A 16,611-nucleotide genomic window follows, 5' to 3' on the forward strand; every position below is an offset into this window, starting at 1 on the left:
CCTGGGGCCAATCCTGTTTACTCTTTTCATTAACAACATGGAAGAAGGGGTGAACAGTCTGCTGATCACATTCGCAGACGACACTAAAACCGGGGCCACAACTGAGGAGCAGGTACTCCAGATCCAAAAGGATCTGGACAGACTATGGAAGTGGGCAGGAGACAACAGGATGGCGTTCAGTGTGGATAAGTGCAAGGTCTTTCACTTGGGGCATAGGAATGGGTGTCATAAGTACAGGTTAGGGGACAAGTGGCTGGAGAGCAGCACTTGTGAAAGGGACCTCGGGGTGTTGGTCGACTGCAGGCTGAACATGAGCCAGCCGTGTGATGCGGTGGCCAAGAGGGCGAACGCCACCCTTGGTTGCATAGCCAGAAGCGTGGCTTCTAGATCGAGAGGGGTATTGCTACCACTTTATATGACTCTGGTGCGCCCGCAACTGGAGTATTGTGCTCAGTTCTGGGCCCCTCATTACAGAAAGAATATAGCCAGGTTGGAGTCAGTGCAGCGCAGGGCCACAAGGTTGGTGGCCGGTTTGCAGGGGATGCCGTATGAGGCGAGACTGAGGGAACTGGGTCTCTTCAGCCTGGAGAAGAGGAGACTCAGGGGGGATCTGTTGGCGACATACAGGTATGTGAGGGGGTGTCACATGGAGGTGGGTAGAGACCTGTTCTCCCCTGCAGAGGAAGGCAGGACCAGCTCCAACACAGCCAAGCTCAGGGAACCCAGGTTCCATTTAGATACCAGGAAGCACTTCCTGACGGTCGGGACCCCTGAGGGTGTGGAATGGGCTTCCATGAGAGGTCGTTGAGGCCCCATTGGTGCGTGTGTTCAAGGATAGGCTGGACGTGCACATGGTGGGCATGTCATGAGCAGAGCCGGCTGGTGCCGGAGGTCAGACTAGATGGCCCAGGAGACCCCTTCTGACTCACTCTGTTTCTATGTTTGTAATCTACTCACTGCCACTCCTGCCTGCTTGTCAACAGCCTCAAAGACAGTAAATACTCAAGCACTTGGTCTGAACAGCAGTTAAGCCATAGAAAAACATGAAGAGATTCTCTGTAAGATAAAGGAAACTATTAAACAAACACCATTTTCAAAGGAAACTCTTGCAGTCAGGTGCTCTGGGTGCTAAGCAGCTTTGCTCCAGAAGTTGCAATATGTCTTCGGATTGAGAGAGTTCCCACCTGCCCCAAAGGACACCAGCAATTTTCGGAAATGGAGAGAGCATACCCTCTCTCCTGGAGACGAAAGTCAGTGTCTCCAGGGAAGGGGACCCTGCTTTTGGGCAGGATCCGACCCACCGAGGCAAACGTGGGCAGCCTGGAGTCTCCTTGCATCTGCAGTGACCCATGCAAAGAGCCTTCCTTAAGCCCCCTGTTGCCTGGAGACCGGGAGGGAGTGAACAGGGGGCAGAAAGAGAAATGCAGCAACCCACCTGCCTTGAGCTCTGGCTGCAGATACCCGTGAGTAAATGTGGCCCTGAGAGAAAAAGACAGGCTCAGTCTGGGTCCGAGAGGCAACGAGGGGGGGAAACATCCTTGACTGGATCTTGACCAATAGGGAGGAACTGATAGATGAGGTACAGATTAGGGGAGCTCTGGATGCGAGTGATCACTCCATCCTTTGCTTTGAGATCAGGGGACTGGGGACGTGCAGCAGGTCGAGCACTAGAAGCTGGGACTTCAAGAGGGCCAACTTTGGCCAACTGCAGGCCAGACTGGGGAAAGTCTCCTGGGATGGGTTGCTGGAAGGCAAGCGAGTTGAGGAGGGGTGGATGGCACTCAAAGGGAGGTTTTGGAGGCGCAAGCCTTGACGATACCTCTAGTCAGTAAGGTGGGGAGGCGGAGGAGAAGCCGCCATGGATGCAAAAAGGTGGTTAGAGGGATTAGACGAAAGAGGAACCTCCGTAGGAAATGGGTACTGGGGGAAATAGACAAAAGGGTGTACCGGGAGGAGGAGGCCCGTTGCAGAAGGATTCTTCGCAAGGCTAAGGCTGATTACGAGCTGAGACTTGCCAAGAATATCAAGAGCAACAAAAAGGGCTTCTTTCAGCAGGTAAATAGGAAGAGGAAGGGGAGACAAGTGGTGGGACCACTAAATAAGGAGGAAGGAGATCCAGTGACTGATGCGAGGGAACAGGCACAGAGGCTAAATGACTATTTTGCCTCTGTGTTCTCCCCAAAGCAGGACGGGGGATATCCGCATAGGAGATTAGATGAGCCAGGGATTTAGGGGCACAGATTAGAGTCACCCCCCTTGAAGTTGAGGGGCTCCTCAGGGCATTGGACATTACAAAGGCGTCAGGCCCTGACGGGTTACACCCGAGAGTACTTAGAGAGTTGGCAGGGGTTCTCTCACGCCCGCTGGCCCCCATTTTTGAGGCCTTGTGGAGAACAGGTGAAGTTCCAGAGGACTGGAGGGTGGCATCAGTGGTCCCATTTTCAAAATGGTAATACAAGGGACATGGGTAATTACAGACCAGTTAGCCTTACGTCCATTGTAAGAAAAAAAATGGAAAGGCTCATAATAGAGAGAGATCTAGTGATGCTAGATAGGGAAGGGAGGTTGACAGCCACACAACACGGCTTCCGCAAAAACAGGGCCTGCCAGACAAACCTTGTGGGATTCTATGACAAGGTTTCAAGATGGCTAGATGGAGGGGATGCAGTGGATGTGGTATACCTGGATTTCAGCAAGGCCTTTGACAAAGTGCGCCATGATATTCTGGTGGAGAAACTGAGGAGTTTTGGGATACACCAAAGCCAAGGTTCCATTTGGATGCCAGGAAGCACTTCCTGACAGTCAGGACCCCGAGGGTGTGGAATGGGCTTCCCCGGGAGGGGGTTGAGGCCCCATCGGTGCGAGTATTCAAAGATAGGCTGGACATGCACATGGTGGGCATGTCCTGACTGGTGCCAGAGGTCAGACTAGATGGCCTGGGAGACCCTTTCTGACTCACTCTGTTTCTATGTTTCTATCTGGGCAAACACTCTTTCATCCGACATGTGCACAGCAACCTGTTCACTTTTGTTATTTGAAATTTACTCTGCTTTTGCTCACTGTGTAGTCAAATATCGGCAGAACATCCACATGTCAGAATACAGAGGAACATTTCCTCTCGCCTACGTGACACTGTCAGTGCCCTTGGGTGGGAGGGACTCTACATCCGTGCCACACAGGTGCCCTCCAGAAGTTTTCGGTCGCAGATTTCTTCTTTTTGGACCACTGGCCATTCTAGCTAGGGCAGATGGGAATTGCAGTCCAAAACATCTGGAGGGCGCCAGTGTGAAGAAAGCTCCCTTCTCCCACTGGGCTGAGTTCAGACAGACCAATTTATTTATTTATTATACTTACAAACTGCCTTTTCCATCAAGGAATTCAAGGCAGCCCGTGCAATCTTCCTCCTTGTTTTTCCTCACTATGGCCCTTTAGGATGGGTTAGGCTGGGTGGGGAGCTAGAGCCGGGGCTGGCTGAATTCCCACCCGGCACTCCAACCACTGCGCCAGCACTGCTGGCTGGAGAATGTTGGGAACTGTAGGACTTGGTTCTGTCTAGCCTTGTACAGGGCTGCATCTTGGCCGAATTATTAGGAAGTCTTCTGGCCTTTGCCCTTCTGGACTTGCAGGTGCTGACATGGCACCATGCCTGTTCAGACATCAGCTCCAGCTTCCCAGCTGCTGCTGGAGCCAAAAGTGCAGGCGCACACTGCGCCTGGGACTGTAGCCAAGAGGAAGCAGACCTCATCAAGTAGGTGGCCGGTGGGAGGGAGGGAGGGAGAGATAACAGAGGAACTTTTTATCTTAGCAGTTTTTTATCTTAGCAGATCACCTCAGTTTGAAGGTCTTTTCTGTGCCCAGTCATCATTAATATCATTTCTATACTGCCCCACAACTGAGCAGTGACAGGCATGGAGGAGTTGGACTCACAGCACAAAGTGTATAACTCACACACTTGCGCATGCAACTTTACATATATTTTAAAGCCTTCAAAGGCTGGAAAGGATTGTGTGGGAAAGGGCTGTGTGTACCGGGGGAAAAAGGAACTTTCCATTTCCAGAGAAACAACGCAGGCAGGAAAAATGGGGGGTGGGGGTGGGGAGGGGTCAGCAGGAGACCCATATGGATAAAGCAGCAGCTCATCTGTGGGATGGGGTGCCAGAGAGATCCTTAAAGCCCTTGATTTGGGGGCGGCAGCCCTGCTGGGCTGCCCCCTAAGTCTTCTGCTTTCAATTGAAAAGCAGATGGAGGCAGATTCCACACCTGTATTAACATCCTGTCCATTTACATTCCAGTTCCAAAGAAGGGCAACGCCAAAGAAAGTTCAAACTACCGCACCATTGCACTCATTTCACACGCTAGCAAAGTTATGCTCCAAATCCTACAAGCTGGGCTCCAGCACTATGTGGACCGAGAACTACCAGAAGTACAGGCAGGATTTCAAAGAGGCAGAGGAACTAGAGATCACATTGACAACATACGCTGGATCATGGGGAAAGCTAGGGAGTTCCAGAAAAGCATCTATTTCTGCTTCATCGACTATGTTAAAGGCTTTGATTGTGTGGATCACAACAAATTGTGGCAAGTTCTTAAAGAGATGGGAATACCAGACCATCATATTTGTCTCTGGAGAAACCTGTACGTGGGTCAAGAAGCAACAGTGAGAACTGGACACGGAACCACTGATCGGTTCAAAATTGAGAAAGGAGTTTGGCAAGGCTGTATACTGTCGCCCTGCCTATCTAACTTATATGCAGAGCACATCATGAGAAAGGGGATAGATGAATCACCTGTTGGAATTAAGATTGCTGGGAGAAATATCCACATCCTCAGATATGCAGATGATACCACTCTCATGGCAGAAAGTGAAGAGGAACTAAAGAGCCTCTTGATGCGGGTGAAGGAGGAGAGCACAAAAGTTGGCTTAAAACTCAACATTAGGAAAACTAAGATCTTGACATCCAGTCCTCTCACTTCCTGGCAATTAGATGGGGAAGAAATGGAGGTAATGACAGATTTTATTTTCCTGGGCTCCACGATCACCGCAGACGGTGACCGCAGCCAAGAAATTAAAAGACGCTTGCTCCTGGGGAGGAAAGCTATGGCAAATCTAGACAGCATACTAAAAAGCAGAGACATCACCCTGCCAACAAAAGTGCGTATAGTCAAGGCTGTGGTTTCCCAGTTGCAATGTATGGCTGTGAAAGCTGGACCATAAGGAAGGCTGAGCGCCAAAGGATTGAGGCCTTTGAATTGTGGTGCTGGAGGAGACTCCTGCAAGTCCCTTGGACCGCAAGCCGATCAAACCAGTCAGTCCTAGAGGAGATCAACCCTGACTGCTCTTGAGAAGGCCAGATCCTGAAGATGAAGCTCAAATACTTTAGCCACCTAATGAGAAGGAAGGACTCCCTGGAGAAGAGCCTAATGCTGGGAACAATTGAGGGCAAAGGGACGGCAGAGAATGAGGTGGCTGGATGGAGTCACTGAAGCAGTGGATGTGTGAGTTTAAGTGAACTCCAAACTCCGGGGGATGGTGGAGGACAGGAAGACCTGGAATTGCCCATGGGGTTGCAATGGGTCAGATGTGACTTCTCGACTAACAACAACAACCTAAATCCCCCCCCCCCCGGCATTTCTCGCCTCCTGCCTTCTCCTTAGGAATTCTTTCAGTTTTTCCATCTCACCTAGGTCCTACCTGAGGCACCCAGACAGACTCAGGGTGCCAGCTGAGCAAGACAAACACTGAAAGGGGAAAGGAGGAGGCTTTGTGGGATAGCAAAATACCTGGGGCACACAGGGAGAACAGGGGGGCAGTTGTGGAGTGTTTTGCAAAGCTGGTGAATCGGAAGGTGAGTACACAGAGTCATTTAATAGCGGGGAGCCTAAAAGTTAAGCCTATATCCCCAACACAGGACTCTTATTCATAAAGCAAGATTCCAGTCTTCATGGTTCTGAGTTAAGAGCTGGTTTCTAATAGGAATATTGGAAGCTGCCGCATGCCAAGCTGGATCCTGGATCTGTCCAGCACAGCCTCCTCTGCTATGACCCGGTCTTGCCTGCTCTTATCGGGAGGTGCCGCCAGGACTCAAGCCCAGTCAAAGTCAAGCCCAGTCAAATTGGGGTCAAGGGACAGCTAAGGAATGGGATCTGGCATCTCCCCAGTCTTATGGGACTCCACCTTCCATCAGCCCCATCCTGCATGGCCCACAACAAGGGCTGATGGAGAATTTGTCCCCATACCTGTAATTCAAACTTGGTTGCAGTTTAGTTGCTGTCTTTGCAGTCAAGGAAGCTTTCATTGCTGGTCTGTCGTGGTAATCAGCAATTCATTTCAAGTTTTCTGCTTTTCTAAGAGGACATGAAAGGTTGCCCTTCTGCCCTTCCTGGCTACAGCTGTTCTGGCGGCGCAAAGTTAGCAAGTCCTCGCCGCACCTGTTCTGCCCTACTGACTGCTGTCAGAGTAGCCCATCCTGCCCTAAATACACGATCAGGACTGTGCGGCACAGAGTTCTTAGCACAAGTACCCTTACATCATCTTTCTCCACTTGAAAAATCCAGCAGAACCAGAAAGATTATCTCACCGCTTTTTATGGCTCTTGCCCAACAGCCACAAAGATGCAAAACTGCACCAATGCGAAGTTGGGCTGACCGGTGCCCTCTGGGGCTCTTGGACTACAGGTCCCAGCATCTCCCAGCATCAGGGGGGCTCCAGCAGACAGTGCCACGCCTGGGTCGAGGATGCCCGAGCTCCCACCCCCCTCCCAAGGGTGGCCCAGCATCGGGGGAAGCGTCTTGTTTCCCAGCTCCGTAGCCACGCAGGAGGCAATTTTAATGGGATTGCAGCTGGGGAGAGAAGGGTAAGTTCCTCCATCCTGGCCGGTGTTTCTGCATATGCGCAGAGACTCGATGCCGCTCGGCCCTTCGGGTCCTGCCCTTCCAACAGGCTGCGCTTGCTGTGGGGGCGCCTCTCTCATCGTTTCCTTGTCGCGCTTCTGCCCCACCCTTTTTCCTCTTGCAAGCAACCCTCTCCACCCCTCCCCCCCGTATAACAACAGCCCCACAAAGTAAGCCAGCCCGGCAGTCAGTGGCCGGCTCGAAGTCAGACAGGGAGGCTCGTGGCAAAGAAGCCACTTGAGCCAGGTCTCCCCAGTCTAACCACGAGGGGCTACTCGCAAGTAAGTCCCGCAGCAAGCCCGGCGAGGCTCGGAGCCAGCGTCACTCTGACAACCAGATAGCAACTCCTCGCGGATGTTTCAGGCGCTAATTTGCTTTGGTTTGATTTATTCCTCTGTGGGTTGAAAACAAGATCCCTCTTGCTCTCCAGAGCTGCATTTTCAAAACCCGCAGGGGTGTGCAAATTCTAGGCACAACCCAAGAAAATAATGATCAGGAGACGGCACTCAGGCTGAAATCCGCTGCCCGCCCGCGGAGTATGCCTGGATCCACTTCCTTCCCACGATTTCTGTGCGGTTCCACGGCCGAAGCCTTCCCACGTGGCGAACCAAGACAAAGGAGCGAACGAGCAAAAGCAATACAGAATCACGACGTTTCAACTCACCGTCTGCTGAGAAAACCACGCTGCACGCAATACCTGTCAACAGGTGTCTTAGCGGTCTTCTCTCGCTCCCCACCCTGTTTCTCCAGGAGCAGCTGATCCTTCTGCCAGCGCTGCCTCTCTCACCTGGCCTTCCCTTCCACCGAGTAGGTAGGGGCAGGCCCAAGGCGTGGTCTGGCGATCCCCAGCTGGCTGCTGAGCTGCTGGGCGGGGTGGGGGGAGCCGCCATTTGGGCCTCGTTCCCAAAGGAAGGGTGGAATAGAGGAAACACAGGCGAACAACGTGGACAGGGGAGAACGAATTGCCCTCTAGAGAAGTTTCCTTTAGCGCCCTCTTTGTCTTTCGGTTGCCCCCAGTCCTTTTGCAGCATCACTTGATGGGGCAGTTTCTCTGCCATTTTTCTTTTTTCTTAACTGCAGGTTCTAATACAAATATCCAGGTCTTACTGTCACAAGGTGAGAGCGAGATAGATCTCCAGATATTTGGGAATCTGCCTCCCAGAAGCCCCTTCCAGCATGATTGAGGGTGAAACATCTGGAGTCAACTTCTCTGCCCATTCCTGGGAAAATTTCTAGAGAGGTGGAGAAAGGCTGCTCTGCACTCAAATTGTTCTTTTGGGGGACACTTTTTAAAATTGCTTCTCCCTTACTTGCTTCCTGCTTACAGTGCAAAATATTCTTTTATCTCAGTAGCATTTTATTTTTAATGAAAGATGCACCTGTCAGCTTATATTTTCTCTGCATCCTGAAACTTGCTCACATTAATACAGACTTCAGAATAATATCCTGGTTAATTTCCAGAGCAATTCTGTACACTCCTGCTCAGAAGTACATTCATTGGGTCTTGCCCCCCACACACAAATGCATTACAGCCCAATTTAAGATTTTCCAGCTCCACAAATGCATTGAAAGCCAGTGTTTGATTTTTCCTCTTGCACAAAATAATTATAAGCTAAACTGAGTAATGACAGACATACCTGCCTGTGCCAAAGAGCTGTGCACACGTTACCCACCTCTGCCTCGACCTTTTTCAGAAGAGTTGGGTTGACTGAGTTCTGCCAATGAACCAGCTAAACGGCACCCAGGTCCTCCCAGTGCAGGCAGCGCAGGTCTACTCTTCATACTAGAAAAAGGTGGTTCATTTACAGCGAGCGTGTCCGCATATTGACTTTGGAACGCGACATCCTCCAGGCACTGTTGCAGGACTCCTTCGAGGATTTGGAAAGGACTGACCCGATTTCATTTTTTTGGTGGGTAGCTTCCCTTGAGGAATGCGGGAAAGTGTATGAAATATCTTGACATCAGCAAAGCATTTAACAAAGTGTCCCATGACATTCTGATCAGGAAACTGGCTAAAAGTGGGTTCGATGGAACAGTGCTCCGGTGGATCCAGCGCTGGCTACACAGTTGGACTCAGGGTGCTTCACAATGGCATCTTCTCAGACTGGGGAGGGAGCCAGTGGGCTAATGGACCCAGGGCCCTTCCACATTTTCATTAATGACTCAGATGAAGAGGTGCAGGGAATGCTTTTCAAATGTGCAAATGACACAAAATTGGGTGGGCTAGATAATACCCTGGAAGACAGAAGCAAAGTTCAAAGTCATCTTGAGAGGCAGGAACACTGGACTGAAAGTACCAGAATGAAATTCAATAAGGAAAAATTCCAAGTTCCACACCTTGGAAAAGGGAACCAAATGCACAGTTAAAAATGGGGAATACTTGGTTCTACAATGCTGCTAGCAAGAAGAATCTTGGAATTGCTACAGGTCACAAGCTGAATTTGAGCCAACAGTGTGACATCGCTGCAAGAAAAAGAAAAGCGAATGCTATTTGAGACTGCATTAACAGAACTATGGCTTCCAAATTGCGTGAGCTGCTGGTTCCTCTCCATTCAGCATTAGTTAGCTCCCATCTGGAGTCCTGTGTTCAGTTCTGGGCACCACAGTTGAAGAAAGATGCAGACAAGCTGGAAAAGGTTCGGATTTGGCCAACAAAGATGATCTGGGAAAGGGAAACCAAGCCCTGTGAGGAGAGATTGAGAGAACTGGGCATGTTCAACCTCAAGAAGAGAAGACAGGGGAGATAGGATGGCACTTAGAAGGACTTGAAAGGCTGTTGCACAGAGGAGGTCAGGATCTCTGCTTGATCATCCCAGAAGTAGGACAGGGAATAAAGGGCTGAAGCGACTGGAAGCCAGGCTTTGGCTGAACATCAGGAAGAAATCCCTGGCTGCTAGAGCAGTGCAATTAATGACCTAGGGAGGTGGTGGATCCCCCACACTGGAGGCCTTTAAGAGCGACTGGAGAGCCCTCTGACCAGGATGCCTTGACCTGGGGTCCTGCAGTGAGCAGGCGGCTGGACTGGAGGGCCTTGTGGGCCCCTTCCCCCTCTATTGTTCTGTGATTCTACAGCGTTCCCATAGCCCAAACTTGGCCACTGAAGGACAGAGGGAGCCTGATTGGAAGCAGAGCATCTGCCACCAGGAGGACCCCCCGCCACCTGTACACTTCAGCCACCAAGACAGAAACTGTGGCAAAATTGCTTTCAGCCGAAACAGCACTGTGCCGCTTTTCGATCTCAGGAAGAGCTGACCAGGCTTTCCTGGGGTATCCGCATCAGTGTGGATGCACATTTGTGATGTATCTAATCTATGTGTGTAGCACTATGGGTGAAGTTTCCTGGCTCCAAAAGGAACGTGATCATAGGAGCATATGACTATATCCCAGACCATATCATGGGGTGGGAAATGAAATAAGGGAGGCCTTGAGCAAAGGTAGCGCTGGAGTAACGGGGGACTTCAACTACCCACACGCGGACTGGATACAGGCATGTTCCACTCCTGACATGGGGGTTAAATCCCTCCAAGTCCCATGTAACTGCCCTGGAGCAGTTGGTCATGGAGCCAACCAGAGGGGAGGCAGCCCGGATGCAGTCCTAGGCGGGGTTGCCCGGGACACGGTCCAGGATGTAAGTTACGTTGCTGAGCCATTCGCTGGTATCAGATCTGATCTACAGTTAGGTGGAAGGCTGCCAAAGAGGCCGAACACGGTCGCACCTGACTTTGAAAGAAGAAACAGGGCAGAGTTTCCAAACCCTGGATCATTTTTGTTGCCCTCCACTGGACCTTTTCTAATTTTTCTGCATCATTCTTAAATCTTGGCTCCCAGAACTGGACACAGCATTCCAGGTGAGGCCTGACTAGTGAGGAGTACAGGGGGACTACCAGTTCTCATGATCTGGAAGTCATACTTCTGTTAATGCATCCCAGGATAGCGTTTGCCGTTTTTGCTGCTGCATCACGTTGTTGGCTCATACTTAGCCTGCTGTCCATAATAACTCCGAAGTCTTTCTCTTTTTCAGTTCTCTTGAGCCATGTATTCCCCATCTTGTATCAATGCATTTGGTCTCTTTTTCCTGGGTGGAGGACTTGGCATTTCCCTCTGTTGAATCTTATTCTCTTCCTTTTGCCCAGCATTCAAGTTTATCAAGCGTGTATAAACGTCTTCTAGTGTGTTTGCTATTCCACCCAGTTTTGTATCATCTGCAAATCTGATTCTCTTTCCTTGTATTTCCTCATATAAATCATCAATAAAGATGTTGAAGAGCACTGGGCCCACAACTGAACCCTGTGGCGCCCCACTGGTTACCTCCATCCCATCTGAGAAGGTGCTGTTGATGAGCACTCTTTGGGTCCGATTTAGCAGCCAATTTTGGATCCACCTCTTATGGATCATGAACTGGTTAAAGAACAGAAGCCAGGGTGGGAACAAATTGTAATTTCACCCAATGGAGAGATGCAACCAATGCAGTCCCACAGGGTTCTGTATTGGGCCCTATGCTTTTCAGCTTATTCGTAAATGATCTGGAATTAGGACTACGTAGTGAGGTGACCAAGTTTGCTGATGACACTAAACTCTGCAGGTTGGTTAAAACCAAAAGGGATTGTGAGGTGCTCCGAAGGATCTCGTCAAATGGGAGAAAGGGCATCAAGATGGCAAGTCCAGTTCCATAGGGAAAAAGCGGAAAGGGGTGTTATGTTGGGGCACAAAATCCCAGCTTCAAGTCTGCGCTAGTGGGATCTGAACTAGCAGTGGCTGAGCAAGGAGGGGTCGGGGGGGGGGGCAGCTCAGTGGGAGTGCTGGCCTGGTCCGCAGCTGCTGTGAGGAAGGCAAGCTCCACGCTAGGACTGATTAGGACAGGAATAGAAAATAGATTTGCCAAGATCTGACTCGGCTTATACAAGTCCTTGGTGCAAACGCACTTAAAATGCTGTGTTCAGTTCTAGTCCCCTAACCTGCAAAAAGGAATTATTGAGTTGGAAAAAGTACAGAGAAGGGCAACCAAAATGGTTAGGAGCTTTATCCTCAAAGGAGTAGCAGTGCAGATGCTCTAGAGCAGTGGTTTTCAACCTTCCCACAGCTGGAGAGCGGCAAAAACAAGAAAACCACCTCGGGGGCTGCTGAGGAACCTGTGTATTAGTTTCCAAACACAGTACCAAAAAAGGGGAGGGGAGGATGGGCAGATGGGCGGGCGAAAATGGTCCAAAACAACCTGAAGCTGAGCAGTAAGAAGTGCCAACAAACAAACAAAGTACTGCAATCAGCGCAGTGTGGCTCCCAGCCAGCTCCCACTGAGCTCCCTCCATTCCCTGCCCCCATGGCACCAGCACCCCCTGCAATGTGGTGCCAACCAAGGAAGAGGTGGTGGAGCAGAGACAGCCCCCACAGTGGTCCGCAGCAAGCAGGATGCAACCCCCCCCCCCCACGGACCGACAGGAAATCTCCCACAGATTGGCACCGCTCCATGGACCAGTGGTGGAAAAACCCCGTTCTCAAACAGGCTCCTCAAGGAAGTGTCATGGTGCCTGCGAAGGGCCTTACGGGAAGGGCCCAAGCTCTCCCTTGGGAGAAAGGGTGGCCTTGGGAAATGTTGGGGCAGAATACTCTCCCTCTTCCTGGCCCTCCCGGCTCGGCCTCACCAGTTCCCTCCCACACATCCCCTCATCATGCTTTCAGCCTCCCCCCACCCGCCTTTCATTACTTGGCCAAGAGCCAAGACTCCCAATGCTTAAGCAGAGACTGTTCAACGGGGACAAGAACCTCCGCTGGGTACTGAGGCTTAGCTGGAGCAACTGGGGGCAAGTTTTGGGCCCCCTTTACTGCTAGGATGTAGAAGAGCAGGTTCCGAGAAGATTTCTCTACACTCAGGTATTGCACACTGATTTTTTTAATCCATTCAAACCAAATCAATTTAAATTAGCAAAAGGTTACAATTAATTTGTTTTAAGTTTATTAGAAAATCAAGTATTTTTATTAAAAGAGCAACATTCCCATGGCTGTGTGTCCCAGAAGCTGCGAAAATGGGACAGCCATTCCCAGGCCCGGAACGCAGCACTGAGGCTGCTTGCAAAAGGGGGTTGTGAGCAGACAATGCACAGACAGGCTGGGGAAAAGGCCACGCGAGACAGCAGGAGACAGGGCCGCAGCCCGTCAGTGCACATCGCAGCCGCCTTTCCTGTTCCACACAGCGACTTCGCAGGGTTCCAGGCCACCTGGTCCTCCGACTGTGGCTACGGGTGGGGGATGGATCCTGCACCTCCCTGAAGCCCCAACCATGCTTTTTCCTCCAGTGTTTAAAATCCAGGCAAAATTCAATAATTTAAAAATACATAGATACTATTCTGTCTTCCTGTCTTTCTTTCTCCCAGCACACTTTAAAAACAAAGCAGAAAACACGAGACCAGAAGGCTAAAGGATGCTCAGGAGCCAGCAAGGTAAATTCCTGGAGGAGGAAGAGAGAGCCAGGGGTTAGGTGGGGAATAAGGTGCCGAACTTGTCTGGACTCTGACTCCGACCGGAGGCGAGGAGGGGCTCCAGAAGCAGAAACTCTGTCTGCGGACGGCTGCCTCAGGCTCTGCCCTGGGATTTATGCAGTGCAGGATGGGGACCAGAATGGCCCAGACCCAGGGGGTTTTGTGGGGGAGGAGTGGGTTTGCCTCCTTGAAAAAGGAAATGCAAGCCAAGCATATTTTTATTCATGCTGTGGGGGTGGGGGTAGAGGCTGCCTTCAAGGTTTGGTTTAAAGCAGGGGTCTCACACTCACAGCCCCGCCCGGGCCAATTGCCGGGCCGGGTGGGGCACGGGGAGGGGCCCTGCGGCCTTCAAAGTGCCGGCGGCGCCGGGCCGGCCTCTGGGAGCTGCGCAGGATGAGCGGCCCCCCACCACCGCTTGATGCGGCCCAGCCTCACCCAGACTCTATTTCCAGAAGCCCCCAGGTAAGGTGAGTTTGAGACCCCTGGTTTAAAATGTCTCAGAGCCACTTCCAATATTTAGTATAAAACACAAAGCCATCCTCCTCCTCGTCTTTTTTTCCCAAGCCAAAGGGGGTTTTTTTGTTGGGGGAGGATACAGAAAGCTTGCAAGTAACGTATTTCAGGTTAGCCTTCTCAAACTGGTAGTCTCTAGGTCAGGGGTCCTCAACTTTTTCTAAAGGGGGCCAGTTGACAGGTGCCAGCAGTGGGCACGGACCGCCAAGATGGTGCCAGTGGGAGGGGTGGGCTGGCGAGGGTGCGGGGCGAGGTGCCAGCTTGCTTGTGAGGAAATCATTTTCTCTGAGCTAGGACAAATCGTTCTCCCAGTGAGCAAGCCGCACACCCGGCGAGTGCAAAACCGGTGGGGTGGGCCAGTTAAATGGGCCTTAGTTTGAGGACTCATGCTCTAGGTGGATGGAACTACAAATCCCATCATCTCTGGCCCCCAGCCCCTCCTCAGCTGCAAATGACTGGTTTTGATCCACCCCTGCTCTGGGCGGATTTGCTGGGGCACTTTTAACATGGCATCAAGATGGGCTCTGTGTTTTGATCGAGCCCTCCTGAAGACTGAAGACGTGGCTGCACTTGCCCCGGGGCTCAGTGTACACGCATCAGCATGCGCATCGCCCTCTGGCTCTCTCTCTGTGGTGTGCCTGCCTGCCTGCCTCTTTGCCTGCGGATTTGCAGGACTAGCCAGAGGCTGAAGTTATAAGACAGGCACTGCCCTGTGCGATCTCAGGAAAGGATCTGGAACAGAGGTTCCTGTAGGGAGCACGCCTGCTTAGTGGTTAGAGTGGGGGGAATTAGAGGAGGGGACTGGGTAGTGGAGGGGAGCAATTTTGCCTAGTAGTTAGAAGGTAGTGGAGGGGAGCAGTCTTTCCTAGTGGTTAGAGAGGGGGCAGCTAAAGGGAATGGGTGTTCTGGGGCATGCAGGGACCACGTTTCTGTGCCGCCTCCCCATCACCTGTGGCAAATCTCTTCTTCACCAGCGACATCCGGTACCCGCTGCCGACCAGCTCCACATCCGCCCCAGAGACCGTGCTGCCCTCACTGGTAAACTGGGCGGCCACTGGGCTGGGCTTGCTGGGGCCGTTCAAGGGCTCCCAGCTGGCCAGAAGGCATCCGGAGCCTGGAGGAGGGAGGAGACCACAGAAGGGCGAGCTCAGCCACGGCGGCCTGGCAAAACCCTGAAGTGGCTGCCAGGGGGCGGCCACCCACGTGCCCGGAAGGGCTACCGCACGCACCCTGCTTGGCCCAGCCCTGCCCTCACCTCCATGGCCCTGAGCTCCAGGGACGTCCAGTAGCCGCCACAGCAACCGCTTCTCCTCCAGGTTCCTGCAGGGAGACGGGGGAGCAGGCCTGCCTTAGTGGGCCAGCCCAGGGTGACGAGGAACAGGCACCCGGCAAGCCTTCCTGGGCATCAGGCCTGGGCCCGCCCTCCGGCAGGCCACATGGGGACCTCCTCCTCTCCTCGCCGGGCAATGGACTCCGACGGCTGCTGCTCCGTCCGGCCAGTCAGGGGCCTTTCAGCCCAGGGCCTCAGGCTGCCTCCTGCCAGGGGTGGGGGGCCACAGGGAACAAGGCACACCCAGGCTGCCTTGCCAGCCCCTGGAGCAGCACTGCAGCCCCCGCGTATTACACAGGAGGCCTCTGCCCGGAAGAAGAGCCGAACCGTGGTGCATCGAGGGGGCCCAAGCAGGGACGCTGCTCCTCACGGCCACCCGTTGCCACGCACAGAGGAGGCGAGGAGGCGGTGCGCGCAGGAGCCGGAGGCAGACGGATCCTGCTTCTCCACTGGAGGTTTCTTGAGCAACACACGAAGGCAGCCGTTCGGAACAGGCAGCAAAGCACACCTGCCATGCAATCCATGGTGGCGGGCGAGGGGGCCCGGGAAAGCCTGGGGGCACGCTGCGTTCCCAGGCCTCGGGCCCTCCTATCCCACCAGGGCAGCAAAAGCCCGGAGCTTCCTCTGGCTCCCTCCCTGCTGAACAGGCCGTCCCCAGCACAGAAGGCGCTTCCCCCGCTCCTCTTGGGCACAGCAGCAGGGGCCTTGGTGGGGCTCCTTTGCCAGCGAGAGGGAGGGCTGGCGTCAGCCAGACACAGGCAGAGGCTTCTGCCAGCTCCCAAAGAGAACGCCGCCTTGACTGGTGCCCCTTGGCAGCTGTTGCGCTTTAGTGCAAGCTTTGTGCTTCCGAAGTCTCCTCTGAGTCTGCTGGAGAGGAAGGAGGGCCGTTCCCCCCACCCCCAACAACTGAGCTCCCTATTTCCTCTTCCCTCTCCATCGCCTTTTCCTTCTCTGCATGATGCCAGGTCTCCCAAACACACTTTTTAGATTGTAAGCCCGAAAGGCAGGGACTGTTTAGTTTGCTTATCTGCTCTAAGCTGCCCCAAAGTCCTTCTGGAGCCAAGGAGTGGCACAAAAGACTTGATGCTTCCTCCTCCTGCCCCGGATCCGGGCCTTACCAACAAGCTTCCGGCTGTGGCTGGACGTTGGCAGCGGGTTCCTCTATCGGCAGCAGGACTTGGACGTTGGAGAGGGCGGCTGCCGAGGCGAGGGCAGCTGCGTTGTAGCTGTAATCCACGCGCACCCGGGTGGAGTCGGAGGAGCACTCCCAGGTCACAGACAGCTGGAGGGGTGCCCAGGCTTGGCCTTGCTTGGAGTACTGCATGCGGGGCGGGGGGGGGGGGGGGGGGTGAGGGCGACGGCACAGGGGGGGGGTCACAACCTCGCTCCGCACCCTACCCCCCC

The 16,611-nt window shown here is 52.9% G+C and overlaps 1 protein-coding gene across 8 annotated transcripts in view; it reads right to left on the bottom strand.

Moving 5' to 3' along the window:
- Positions 1-12,818: 12,818 nt before the first annotated feature.
- The window catches only part of FCHO1 (FCH and mu domain containing endocytic adaptor 1), a 56,069-nt gene continuing 52,276 nt past the window's right edge, over positions 12,819-16,611 (bottom strand). For 7 of the 8 annotated variants that reach the window (XM_044421032.1, XM_044421033.1, XM_044421031.1 and 4 more), the window contains 4 exons: positions 16,326-16,525; positions 15,133-15,197; positions 14,827-14,991; positions 12,819-13,333 (listed from right to left, as the gene is read on the bottom strand). In XM_044421032.1, the coding sequence (XP_044276967.1) occupies positions 13,311-13,333; positions 14,827-14,991; positions 15,133-15,197; positions 16,326-16,525 (453 nt within the window). In that variant the 3' untranslated portion in view covers positions 12,819-13,310. The remainder of the gene's footprint in view (positions 13,334-14,826; positions 14,992-15,132; positions 15,198-16,325; positions 16,526-16,611) is intronic. The other variant, XR_006413806.1, reaches the window with a different exon arrangement.

The sequence above is a fragment of the Varanus komodoensis genome, unplaced genomic scaffold (assembly GCF_004798865.1).
Source record: "Varanus komodoensis strain SLA01 unplaced genomic scaffold, ASM479886v1 scaffold113, whole genome shotgun sequence".
NCBI lineage: Eukaryota > Metazoa > Chordata > Lepidosauria > Squamata > Varanidae > Varanus > Varanus komodoensis.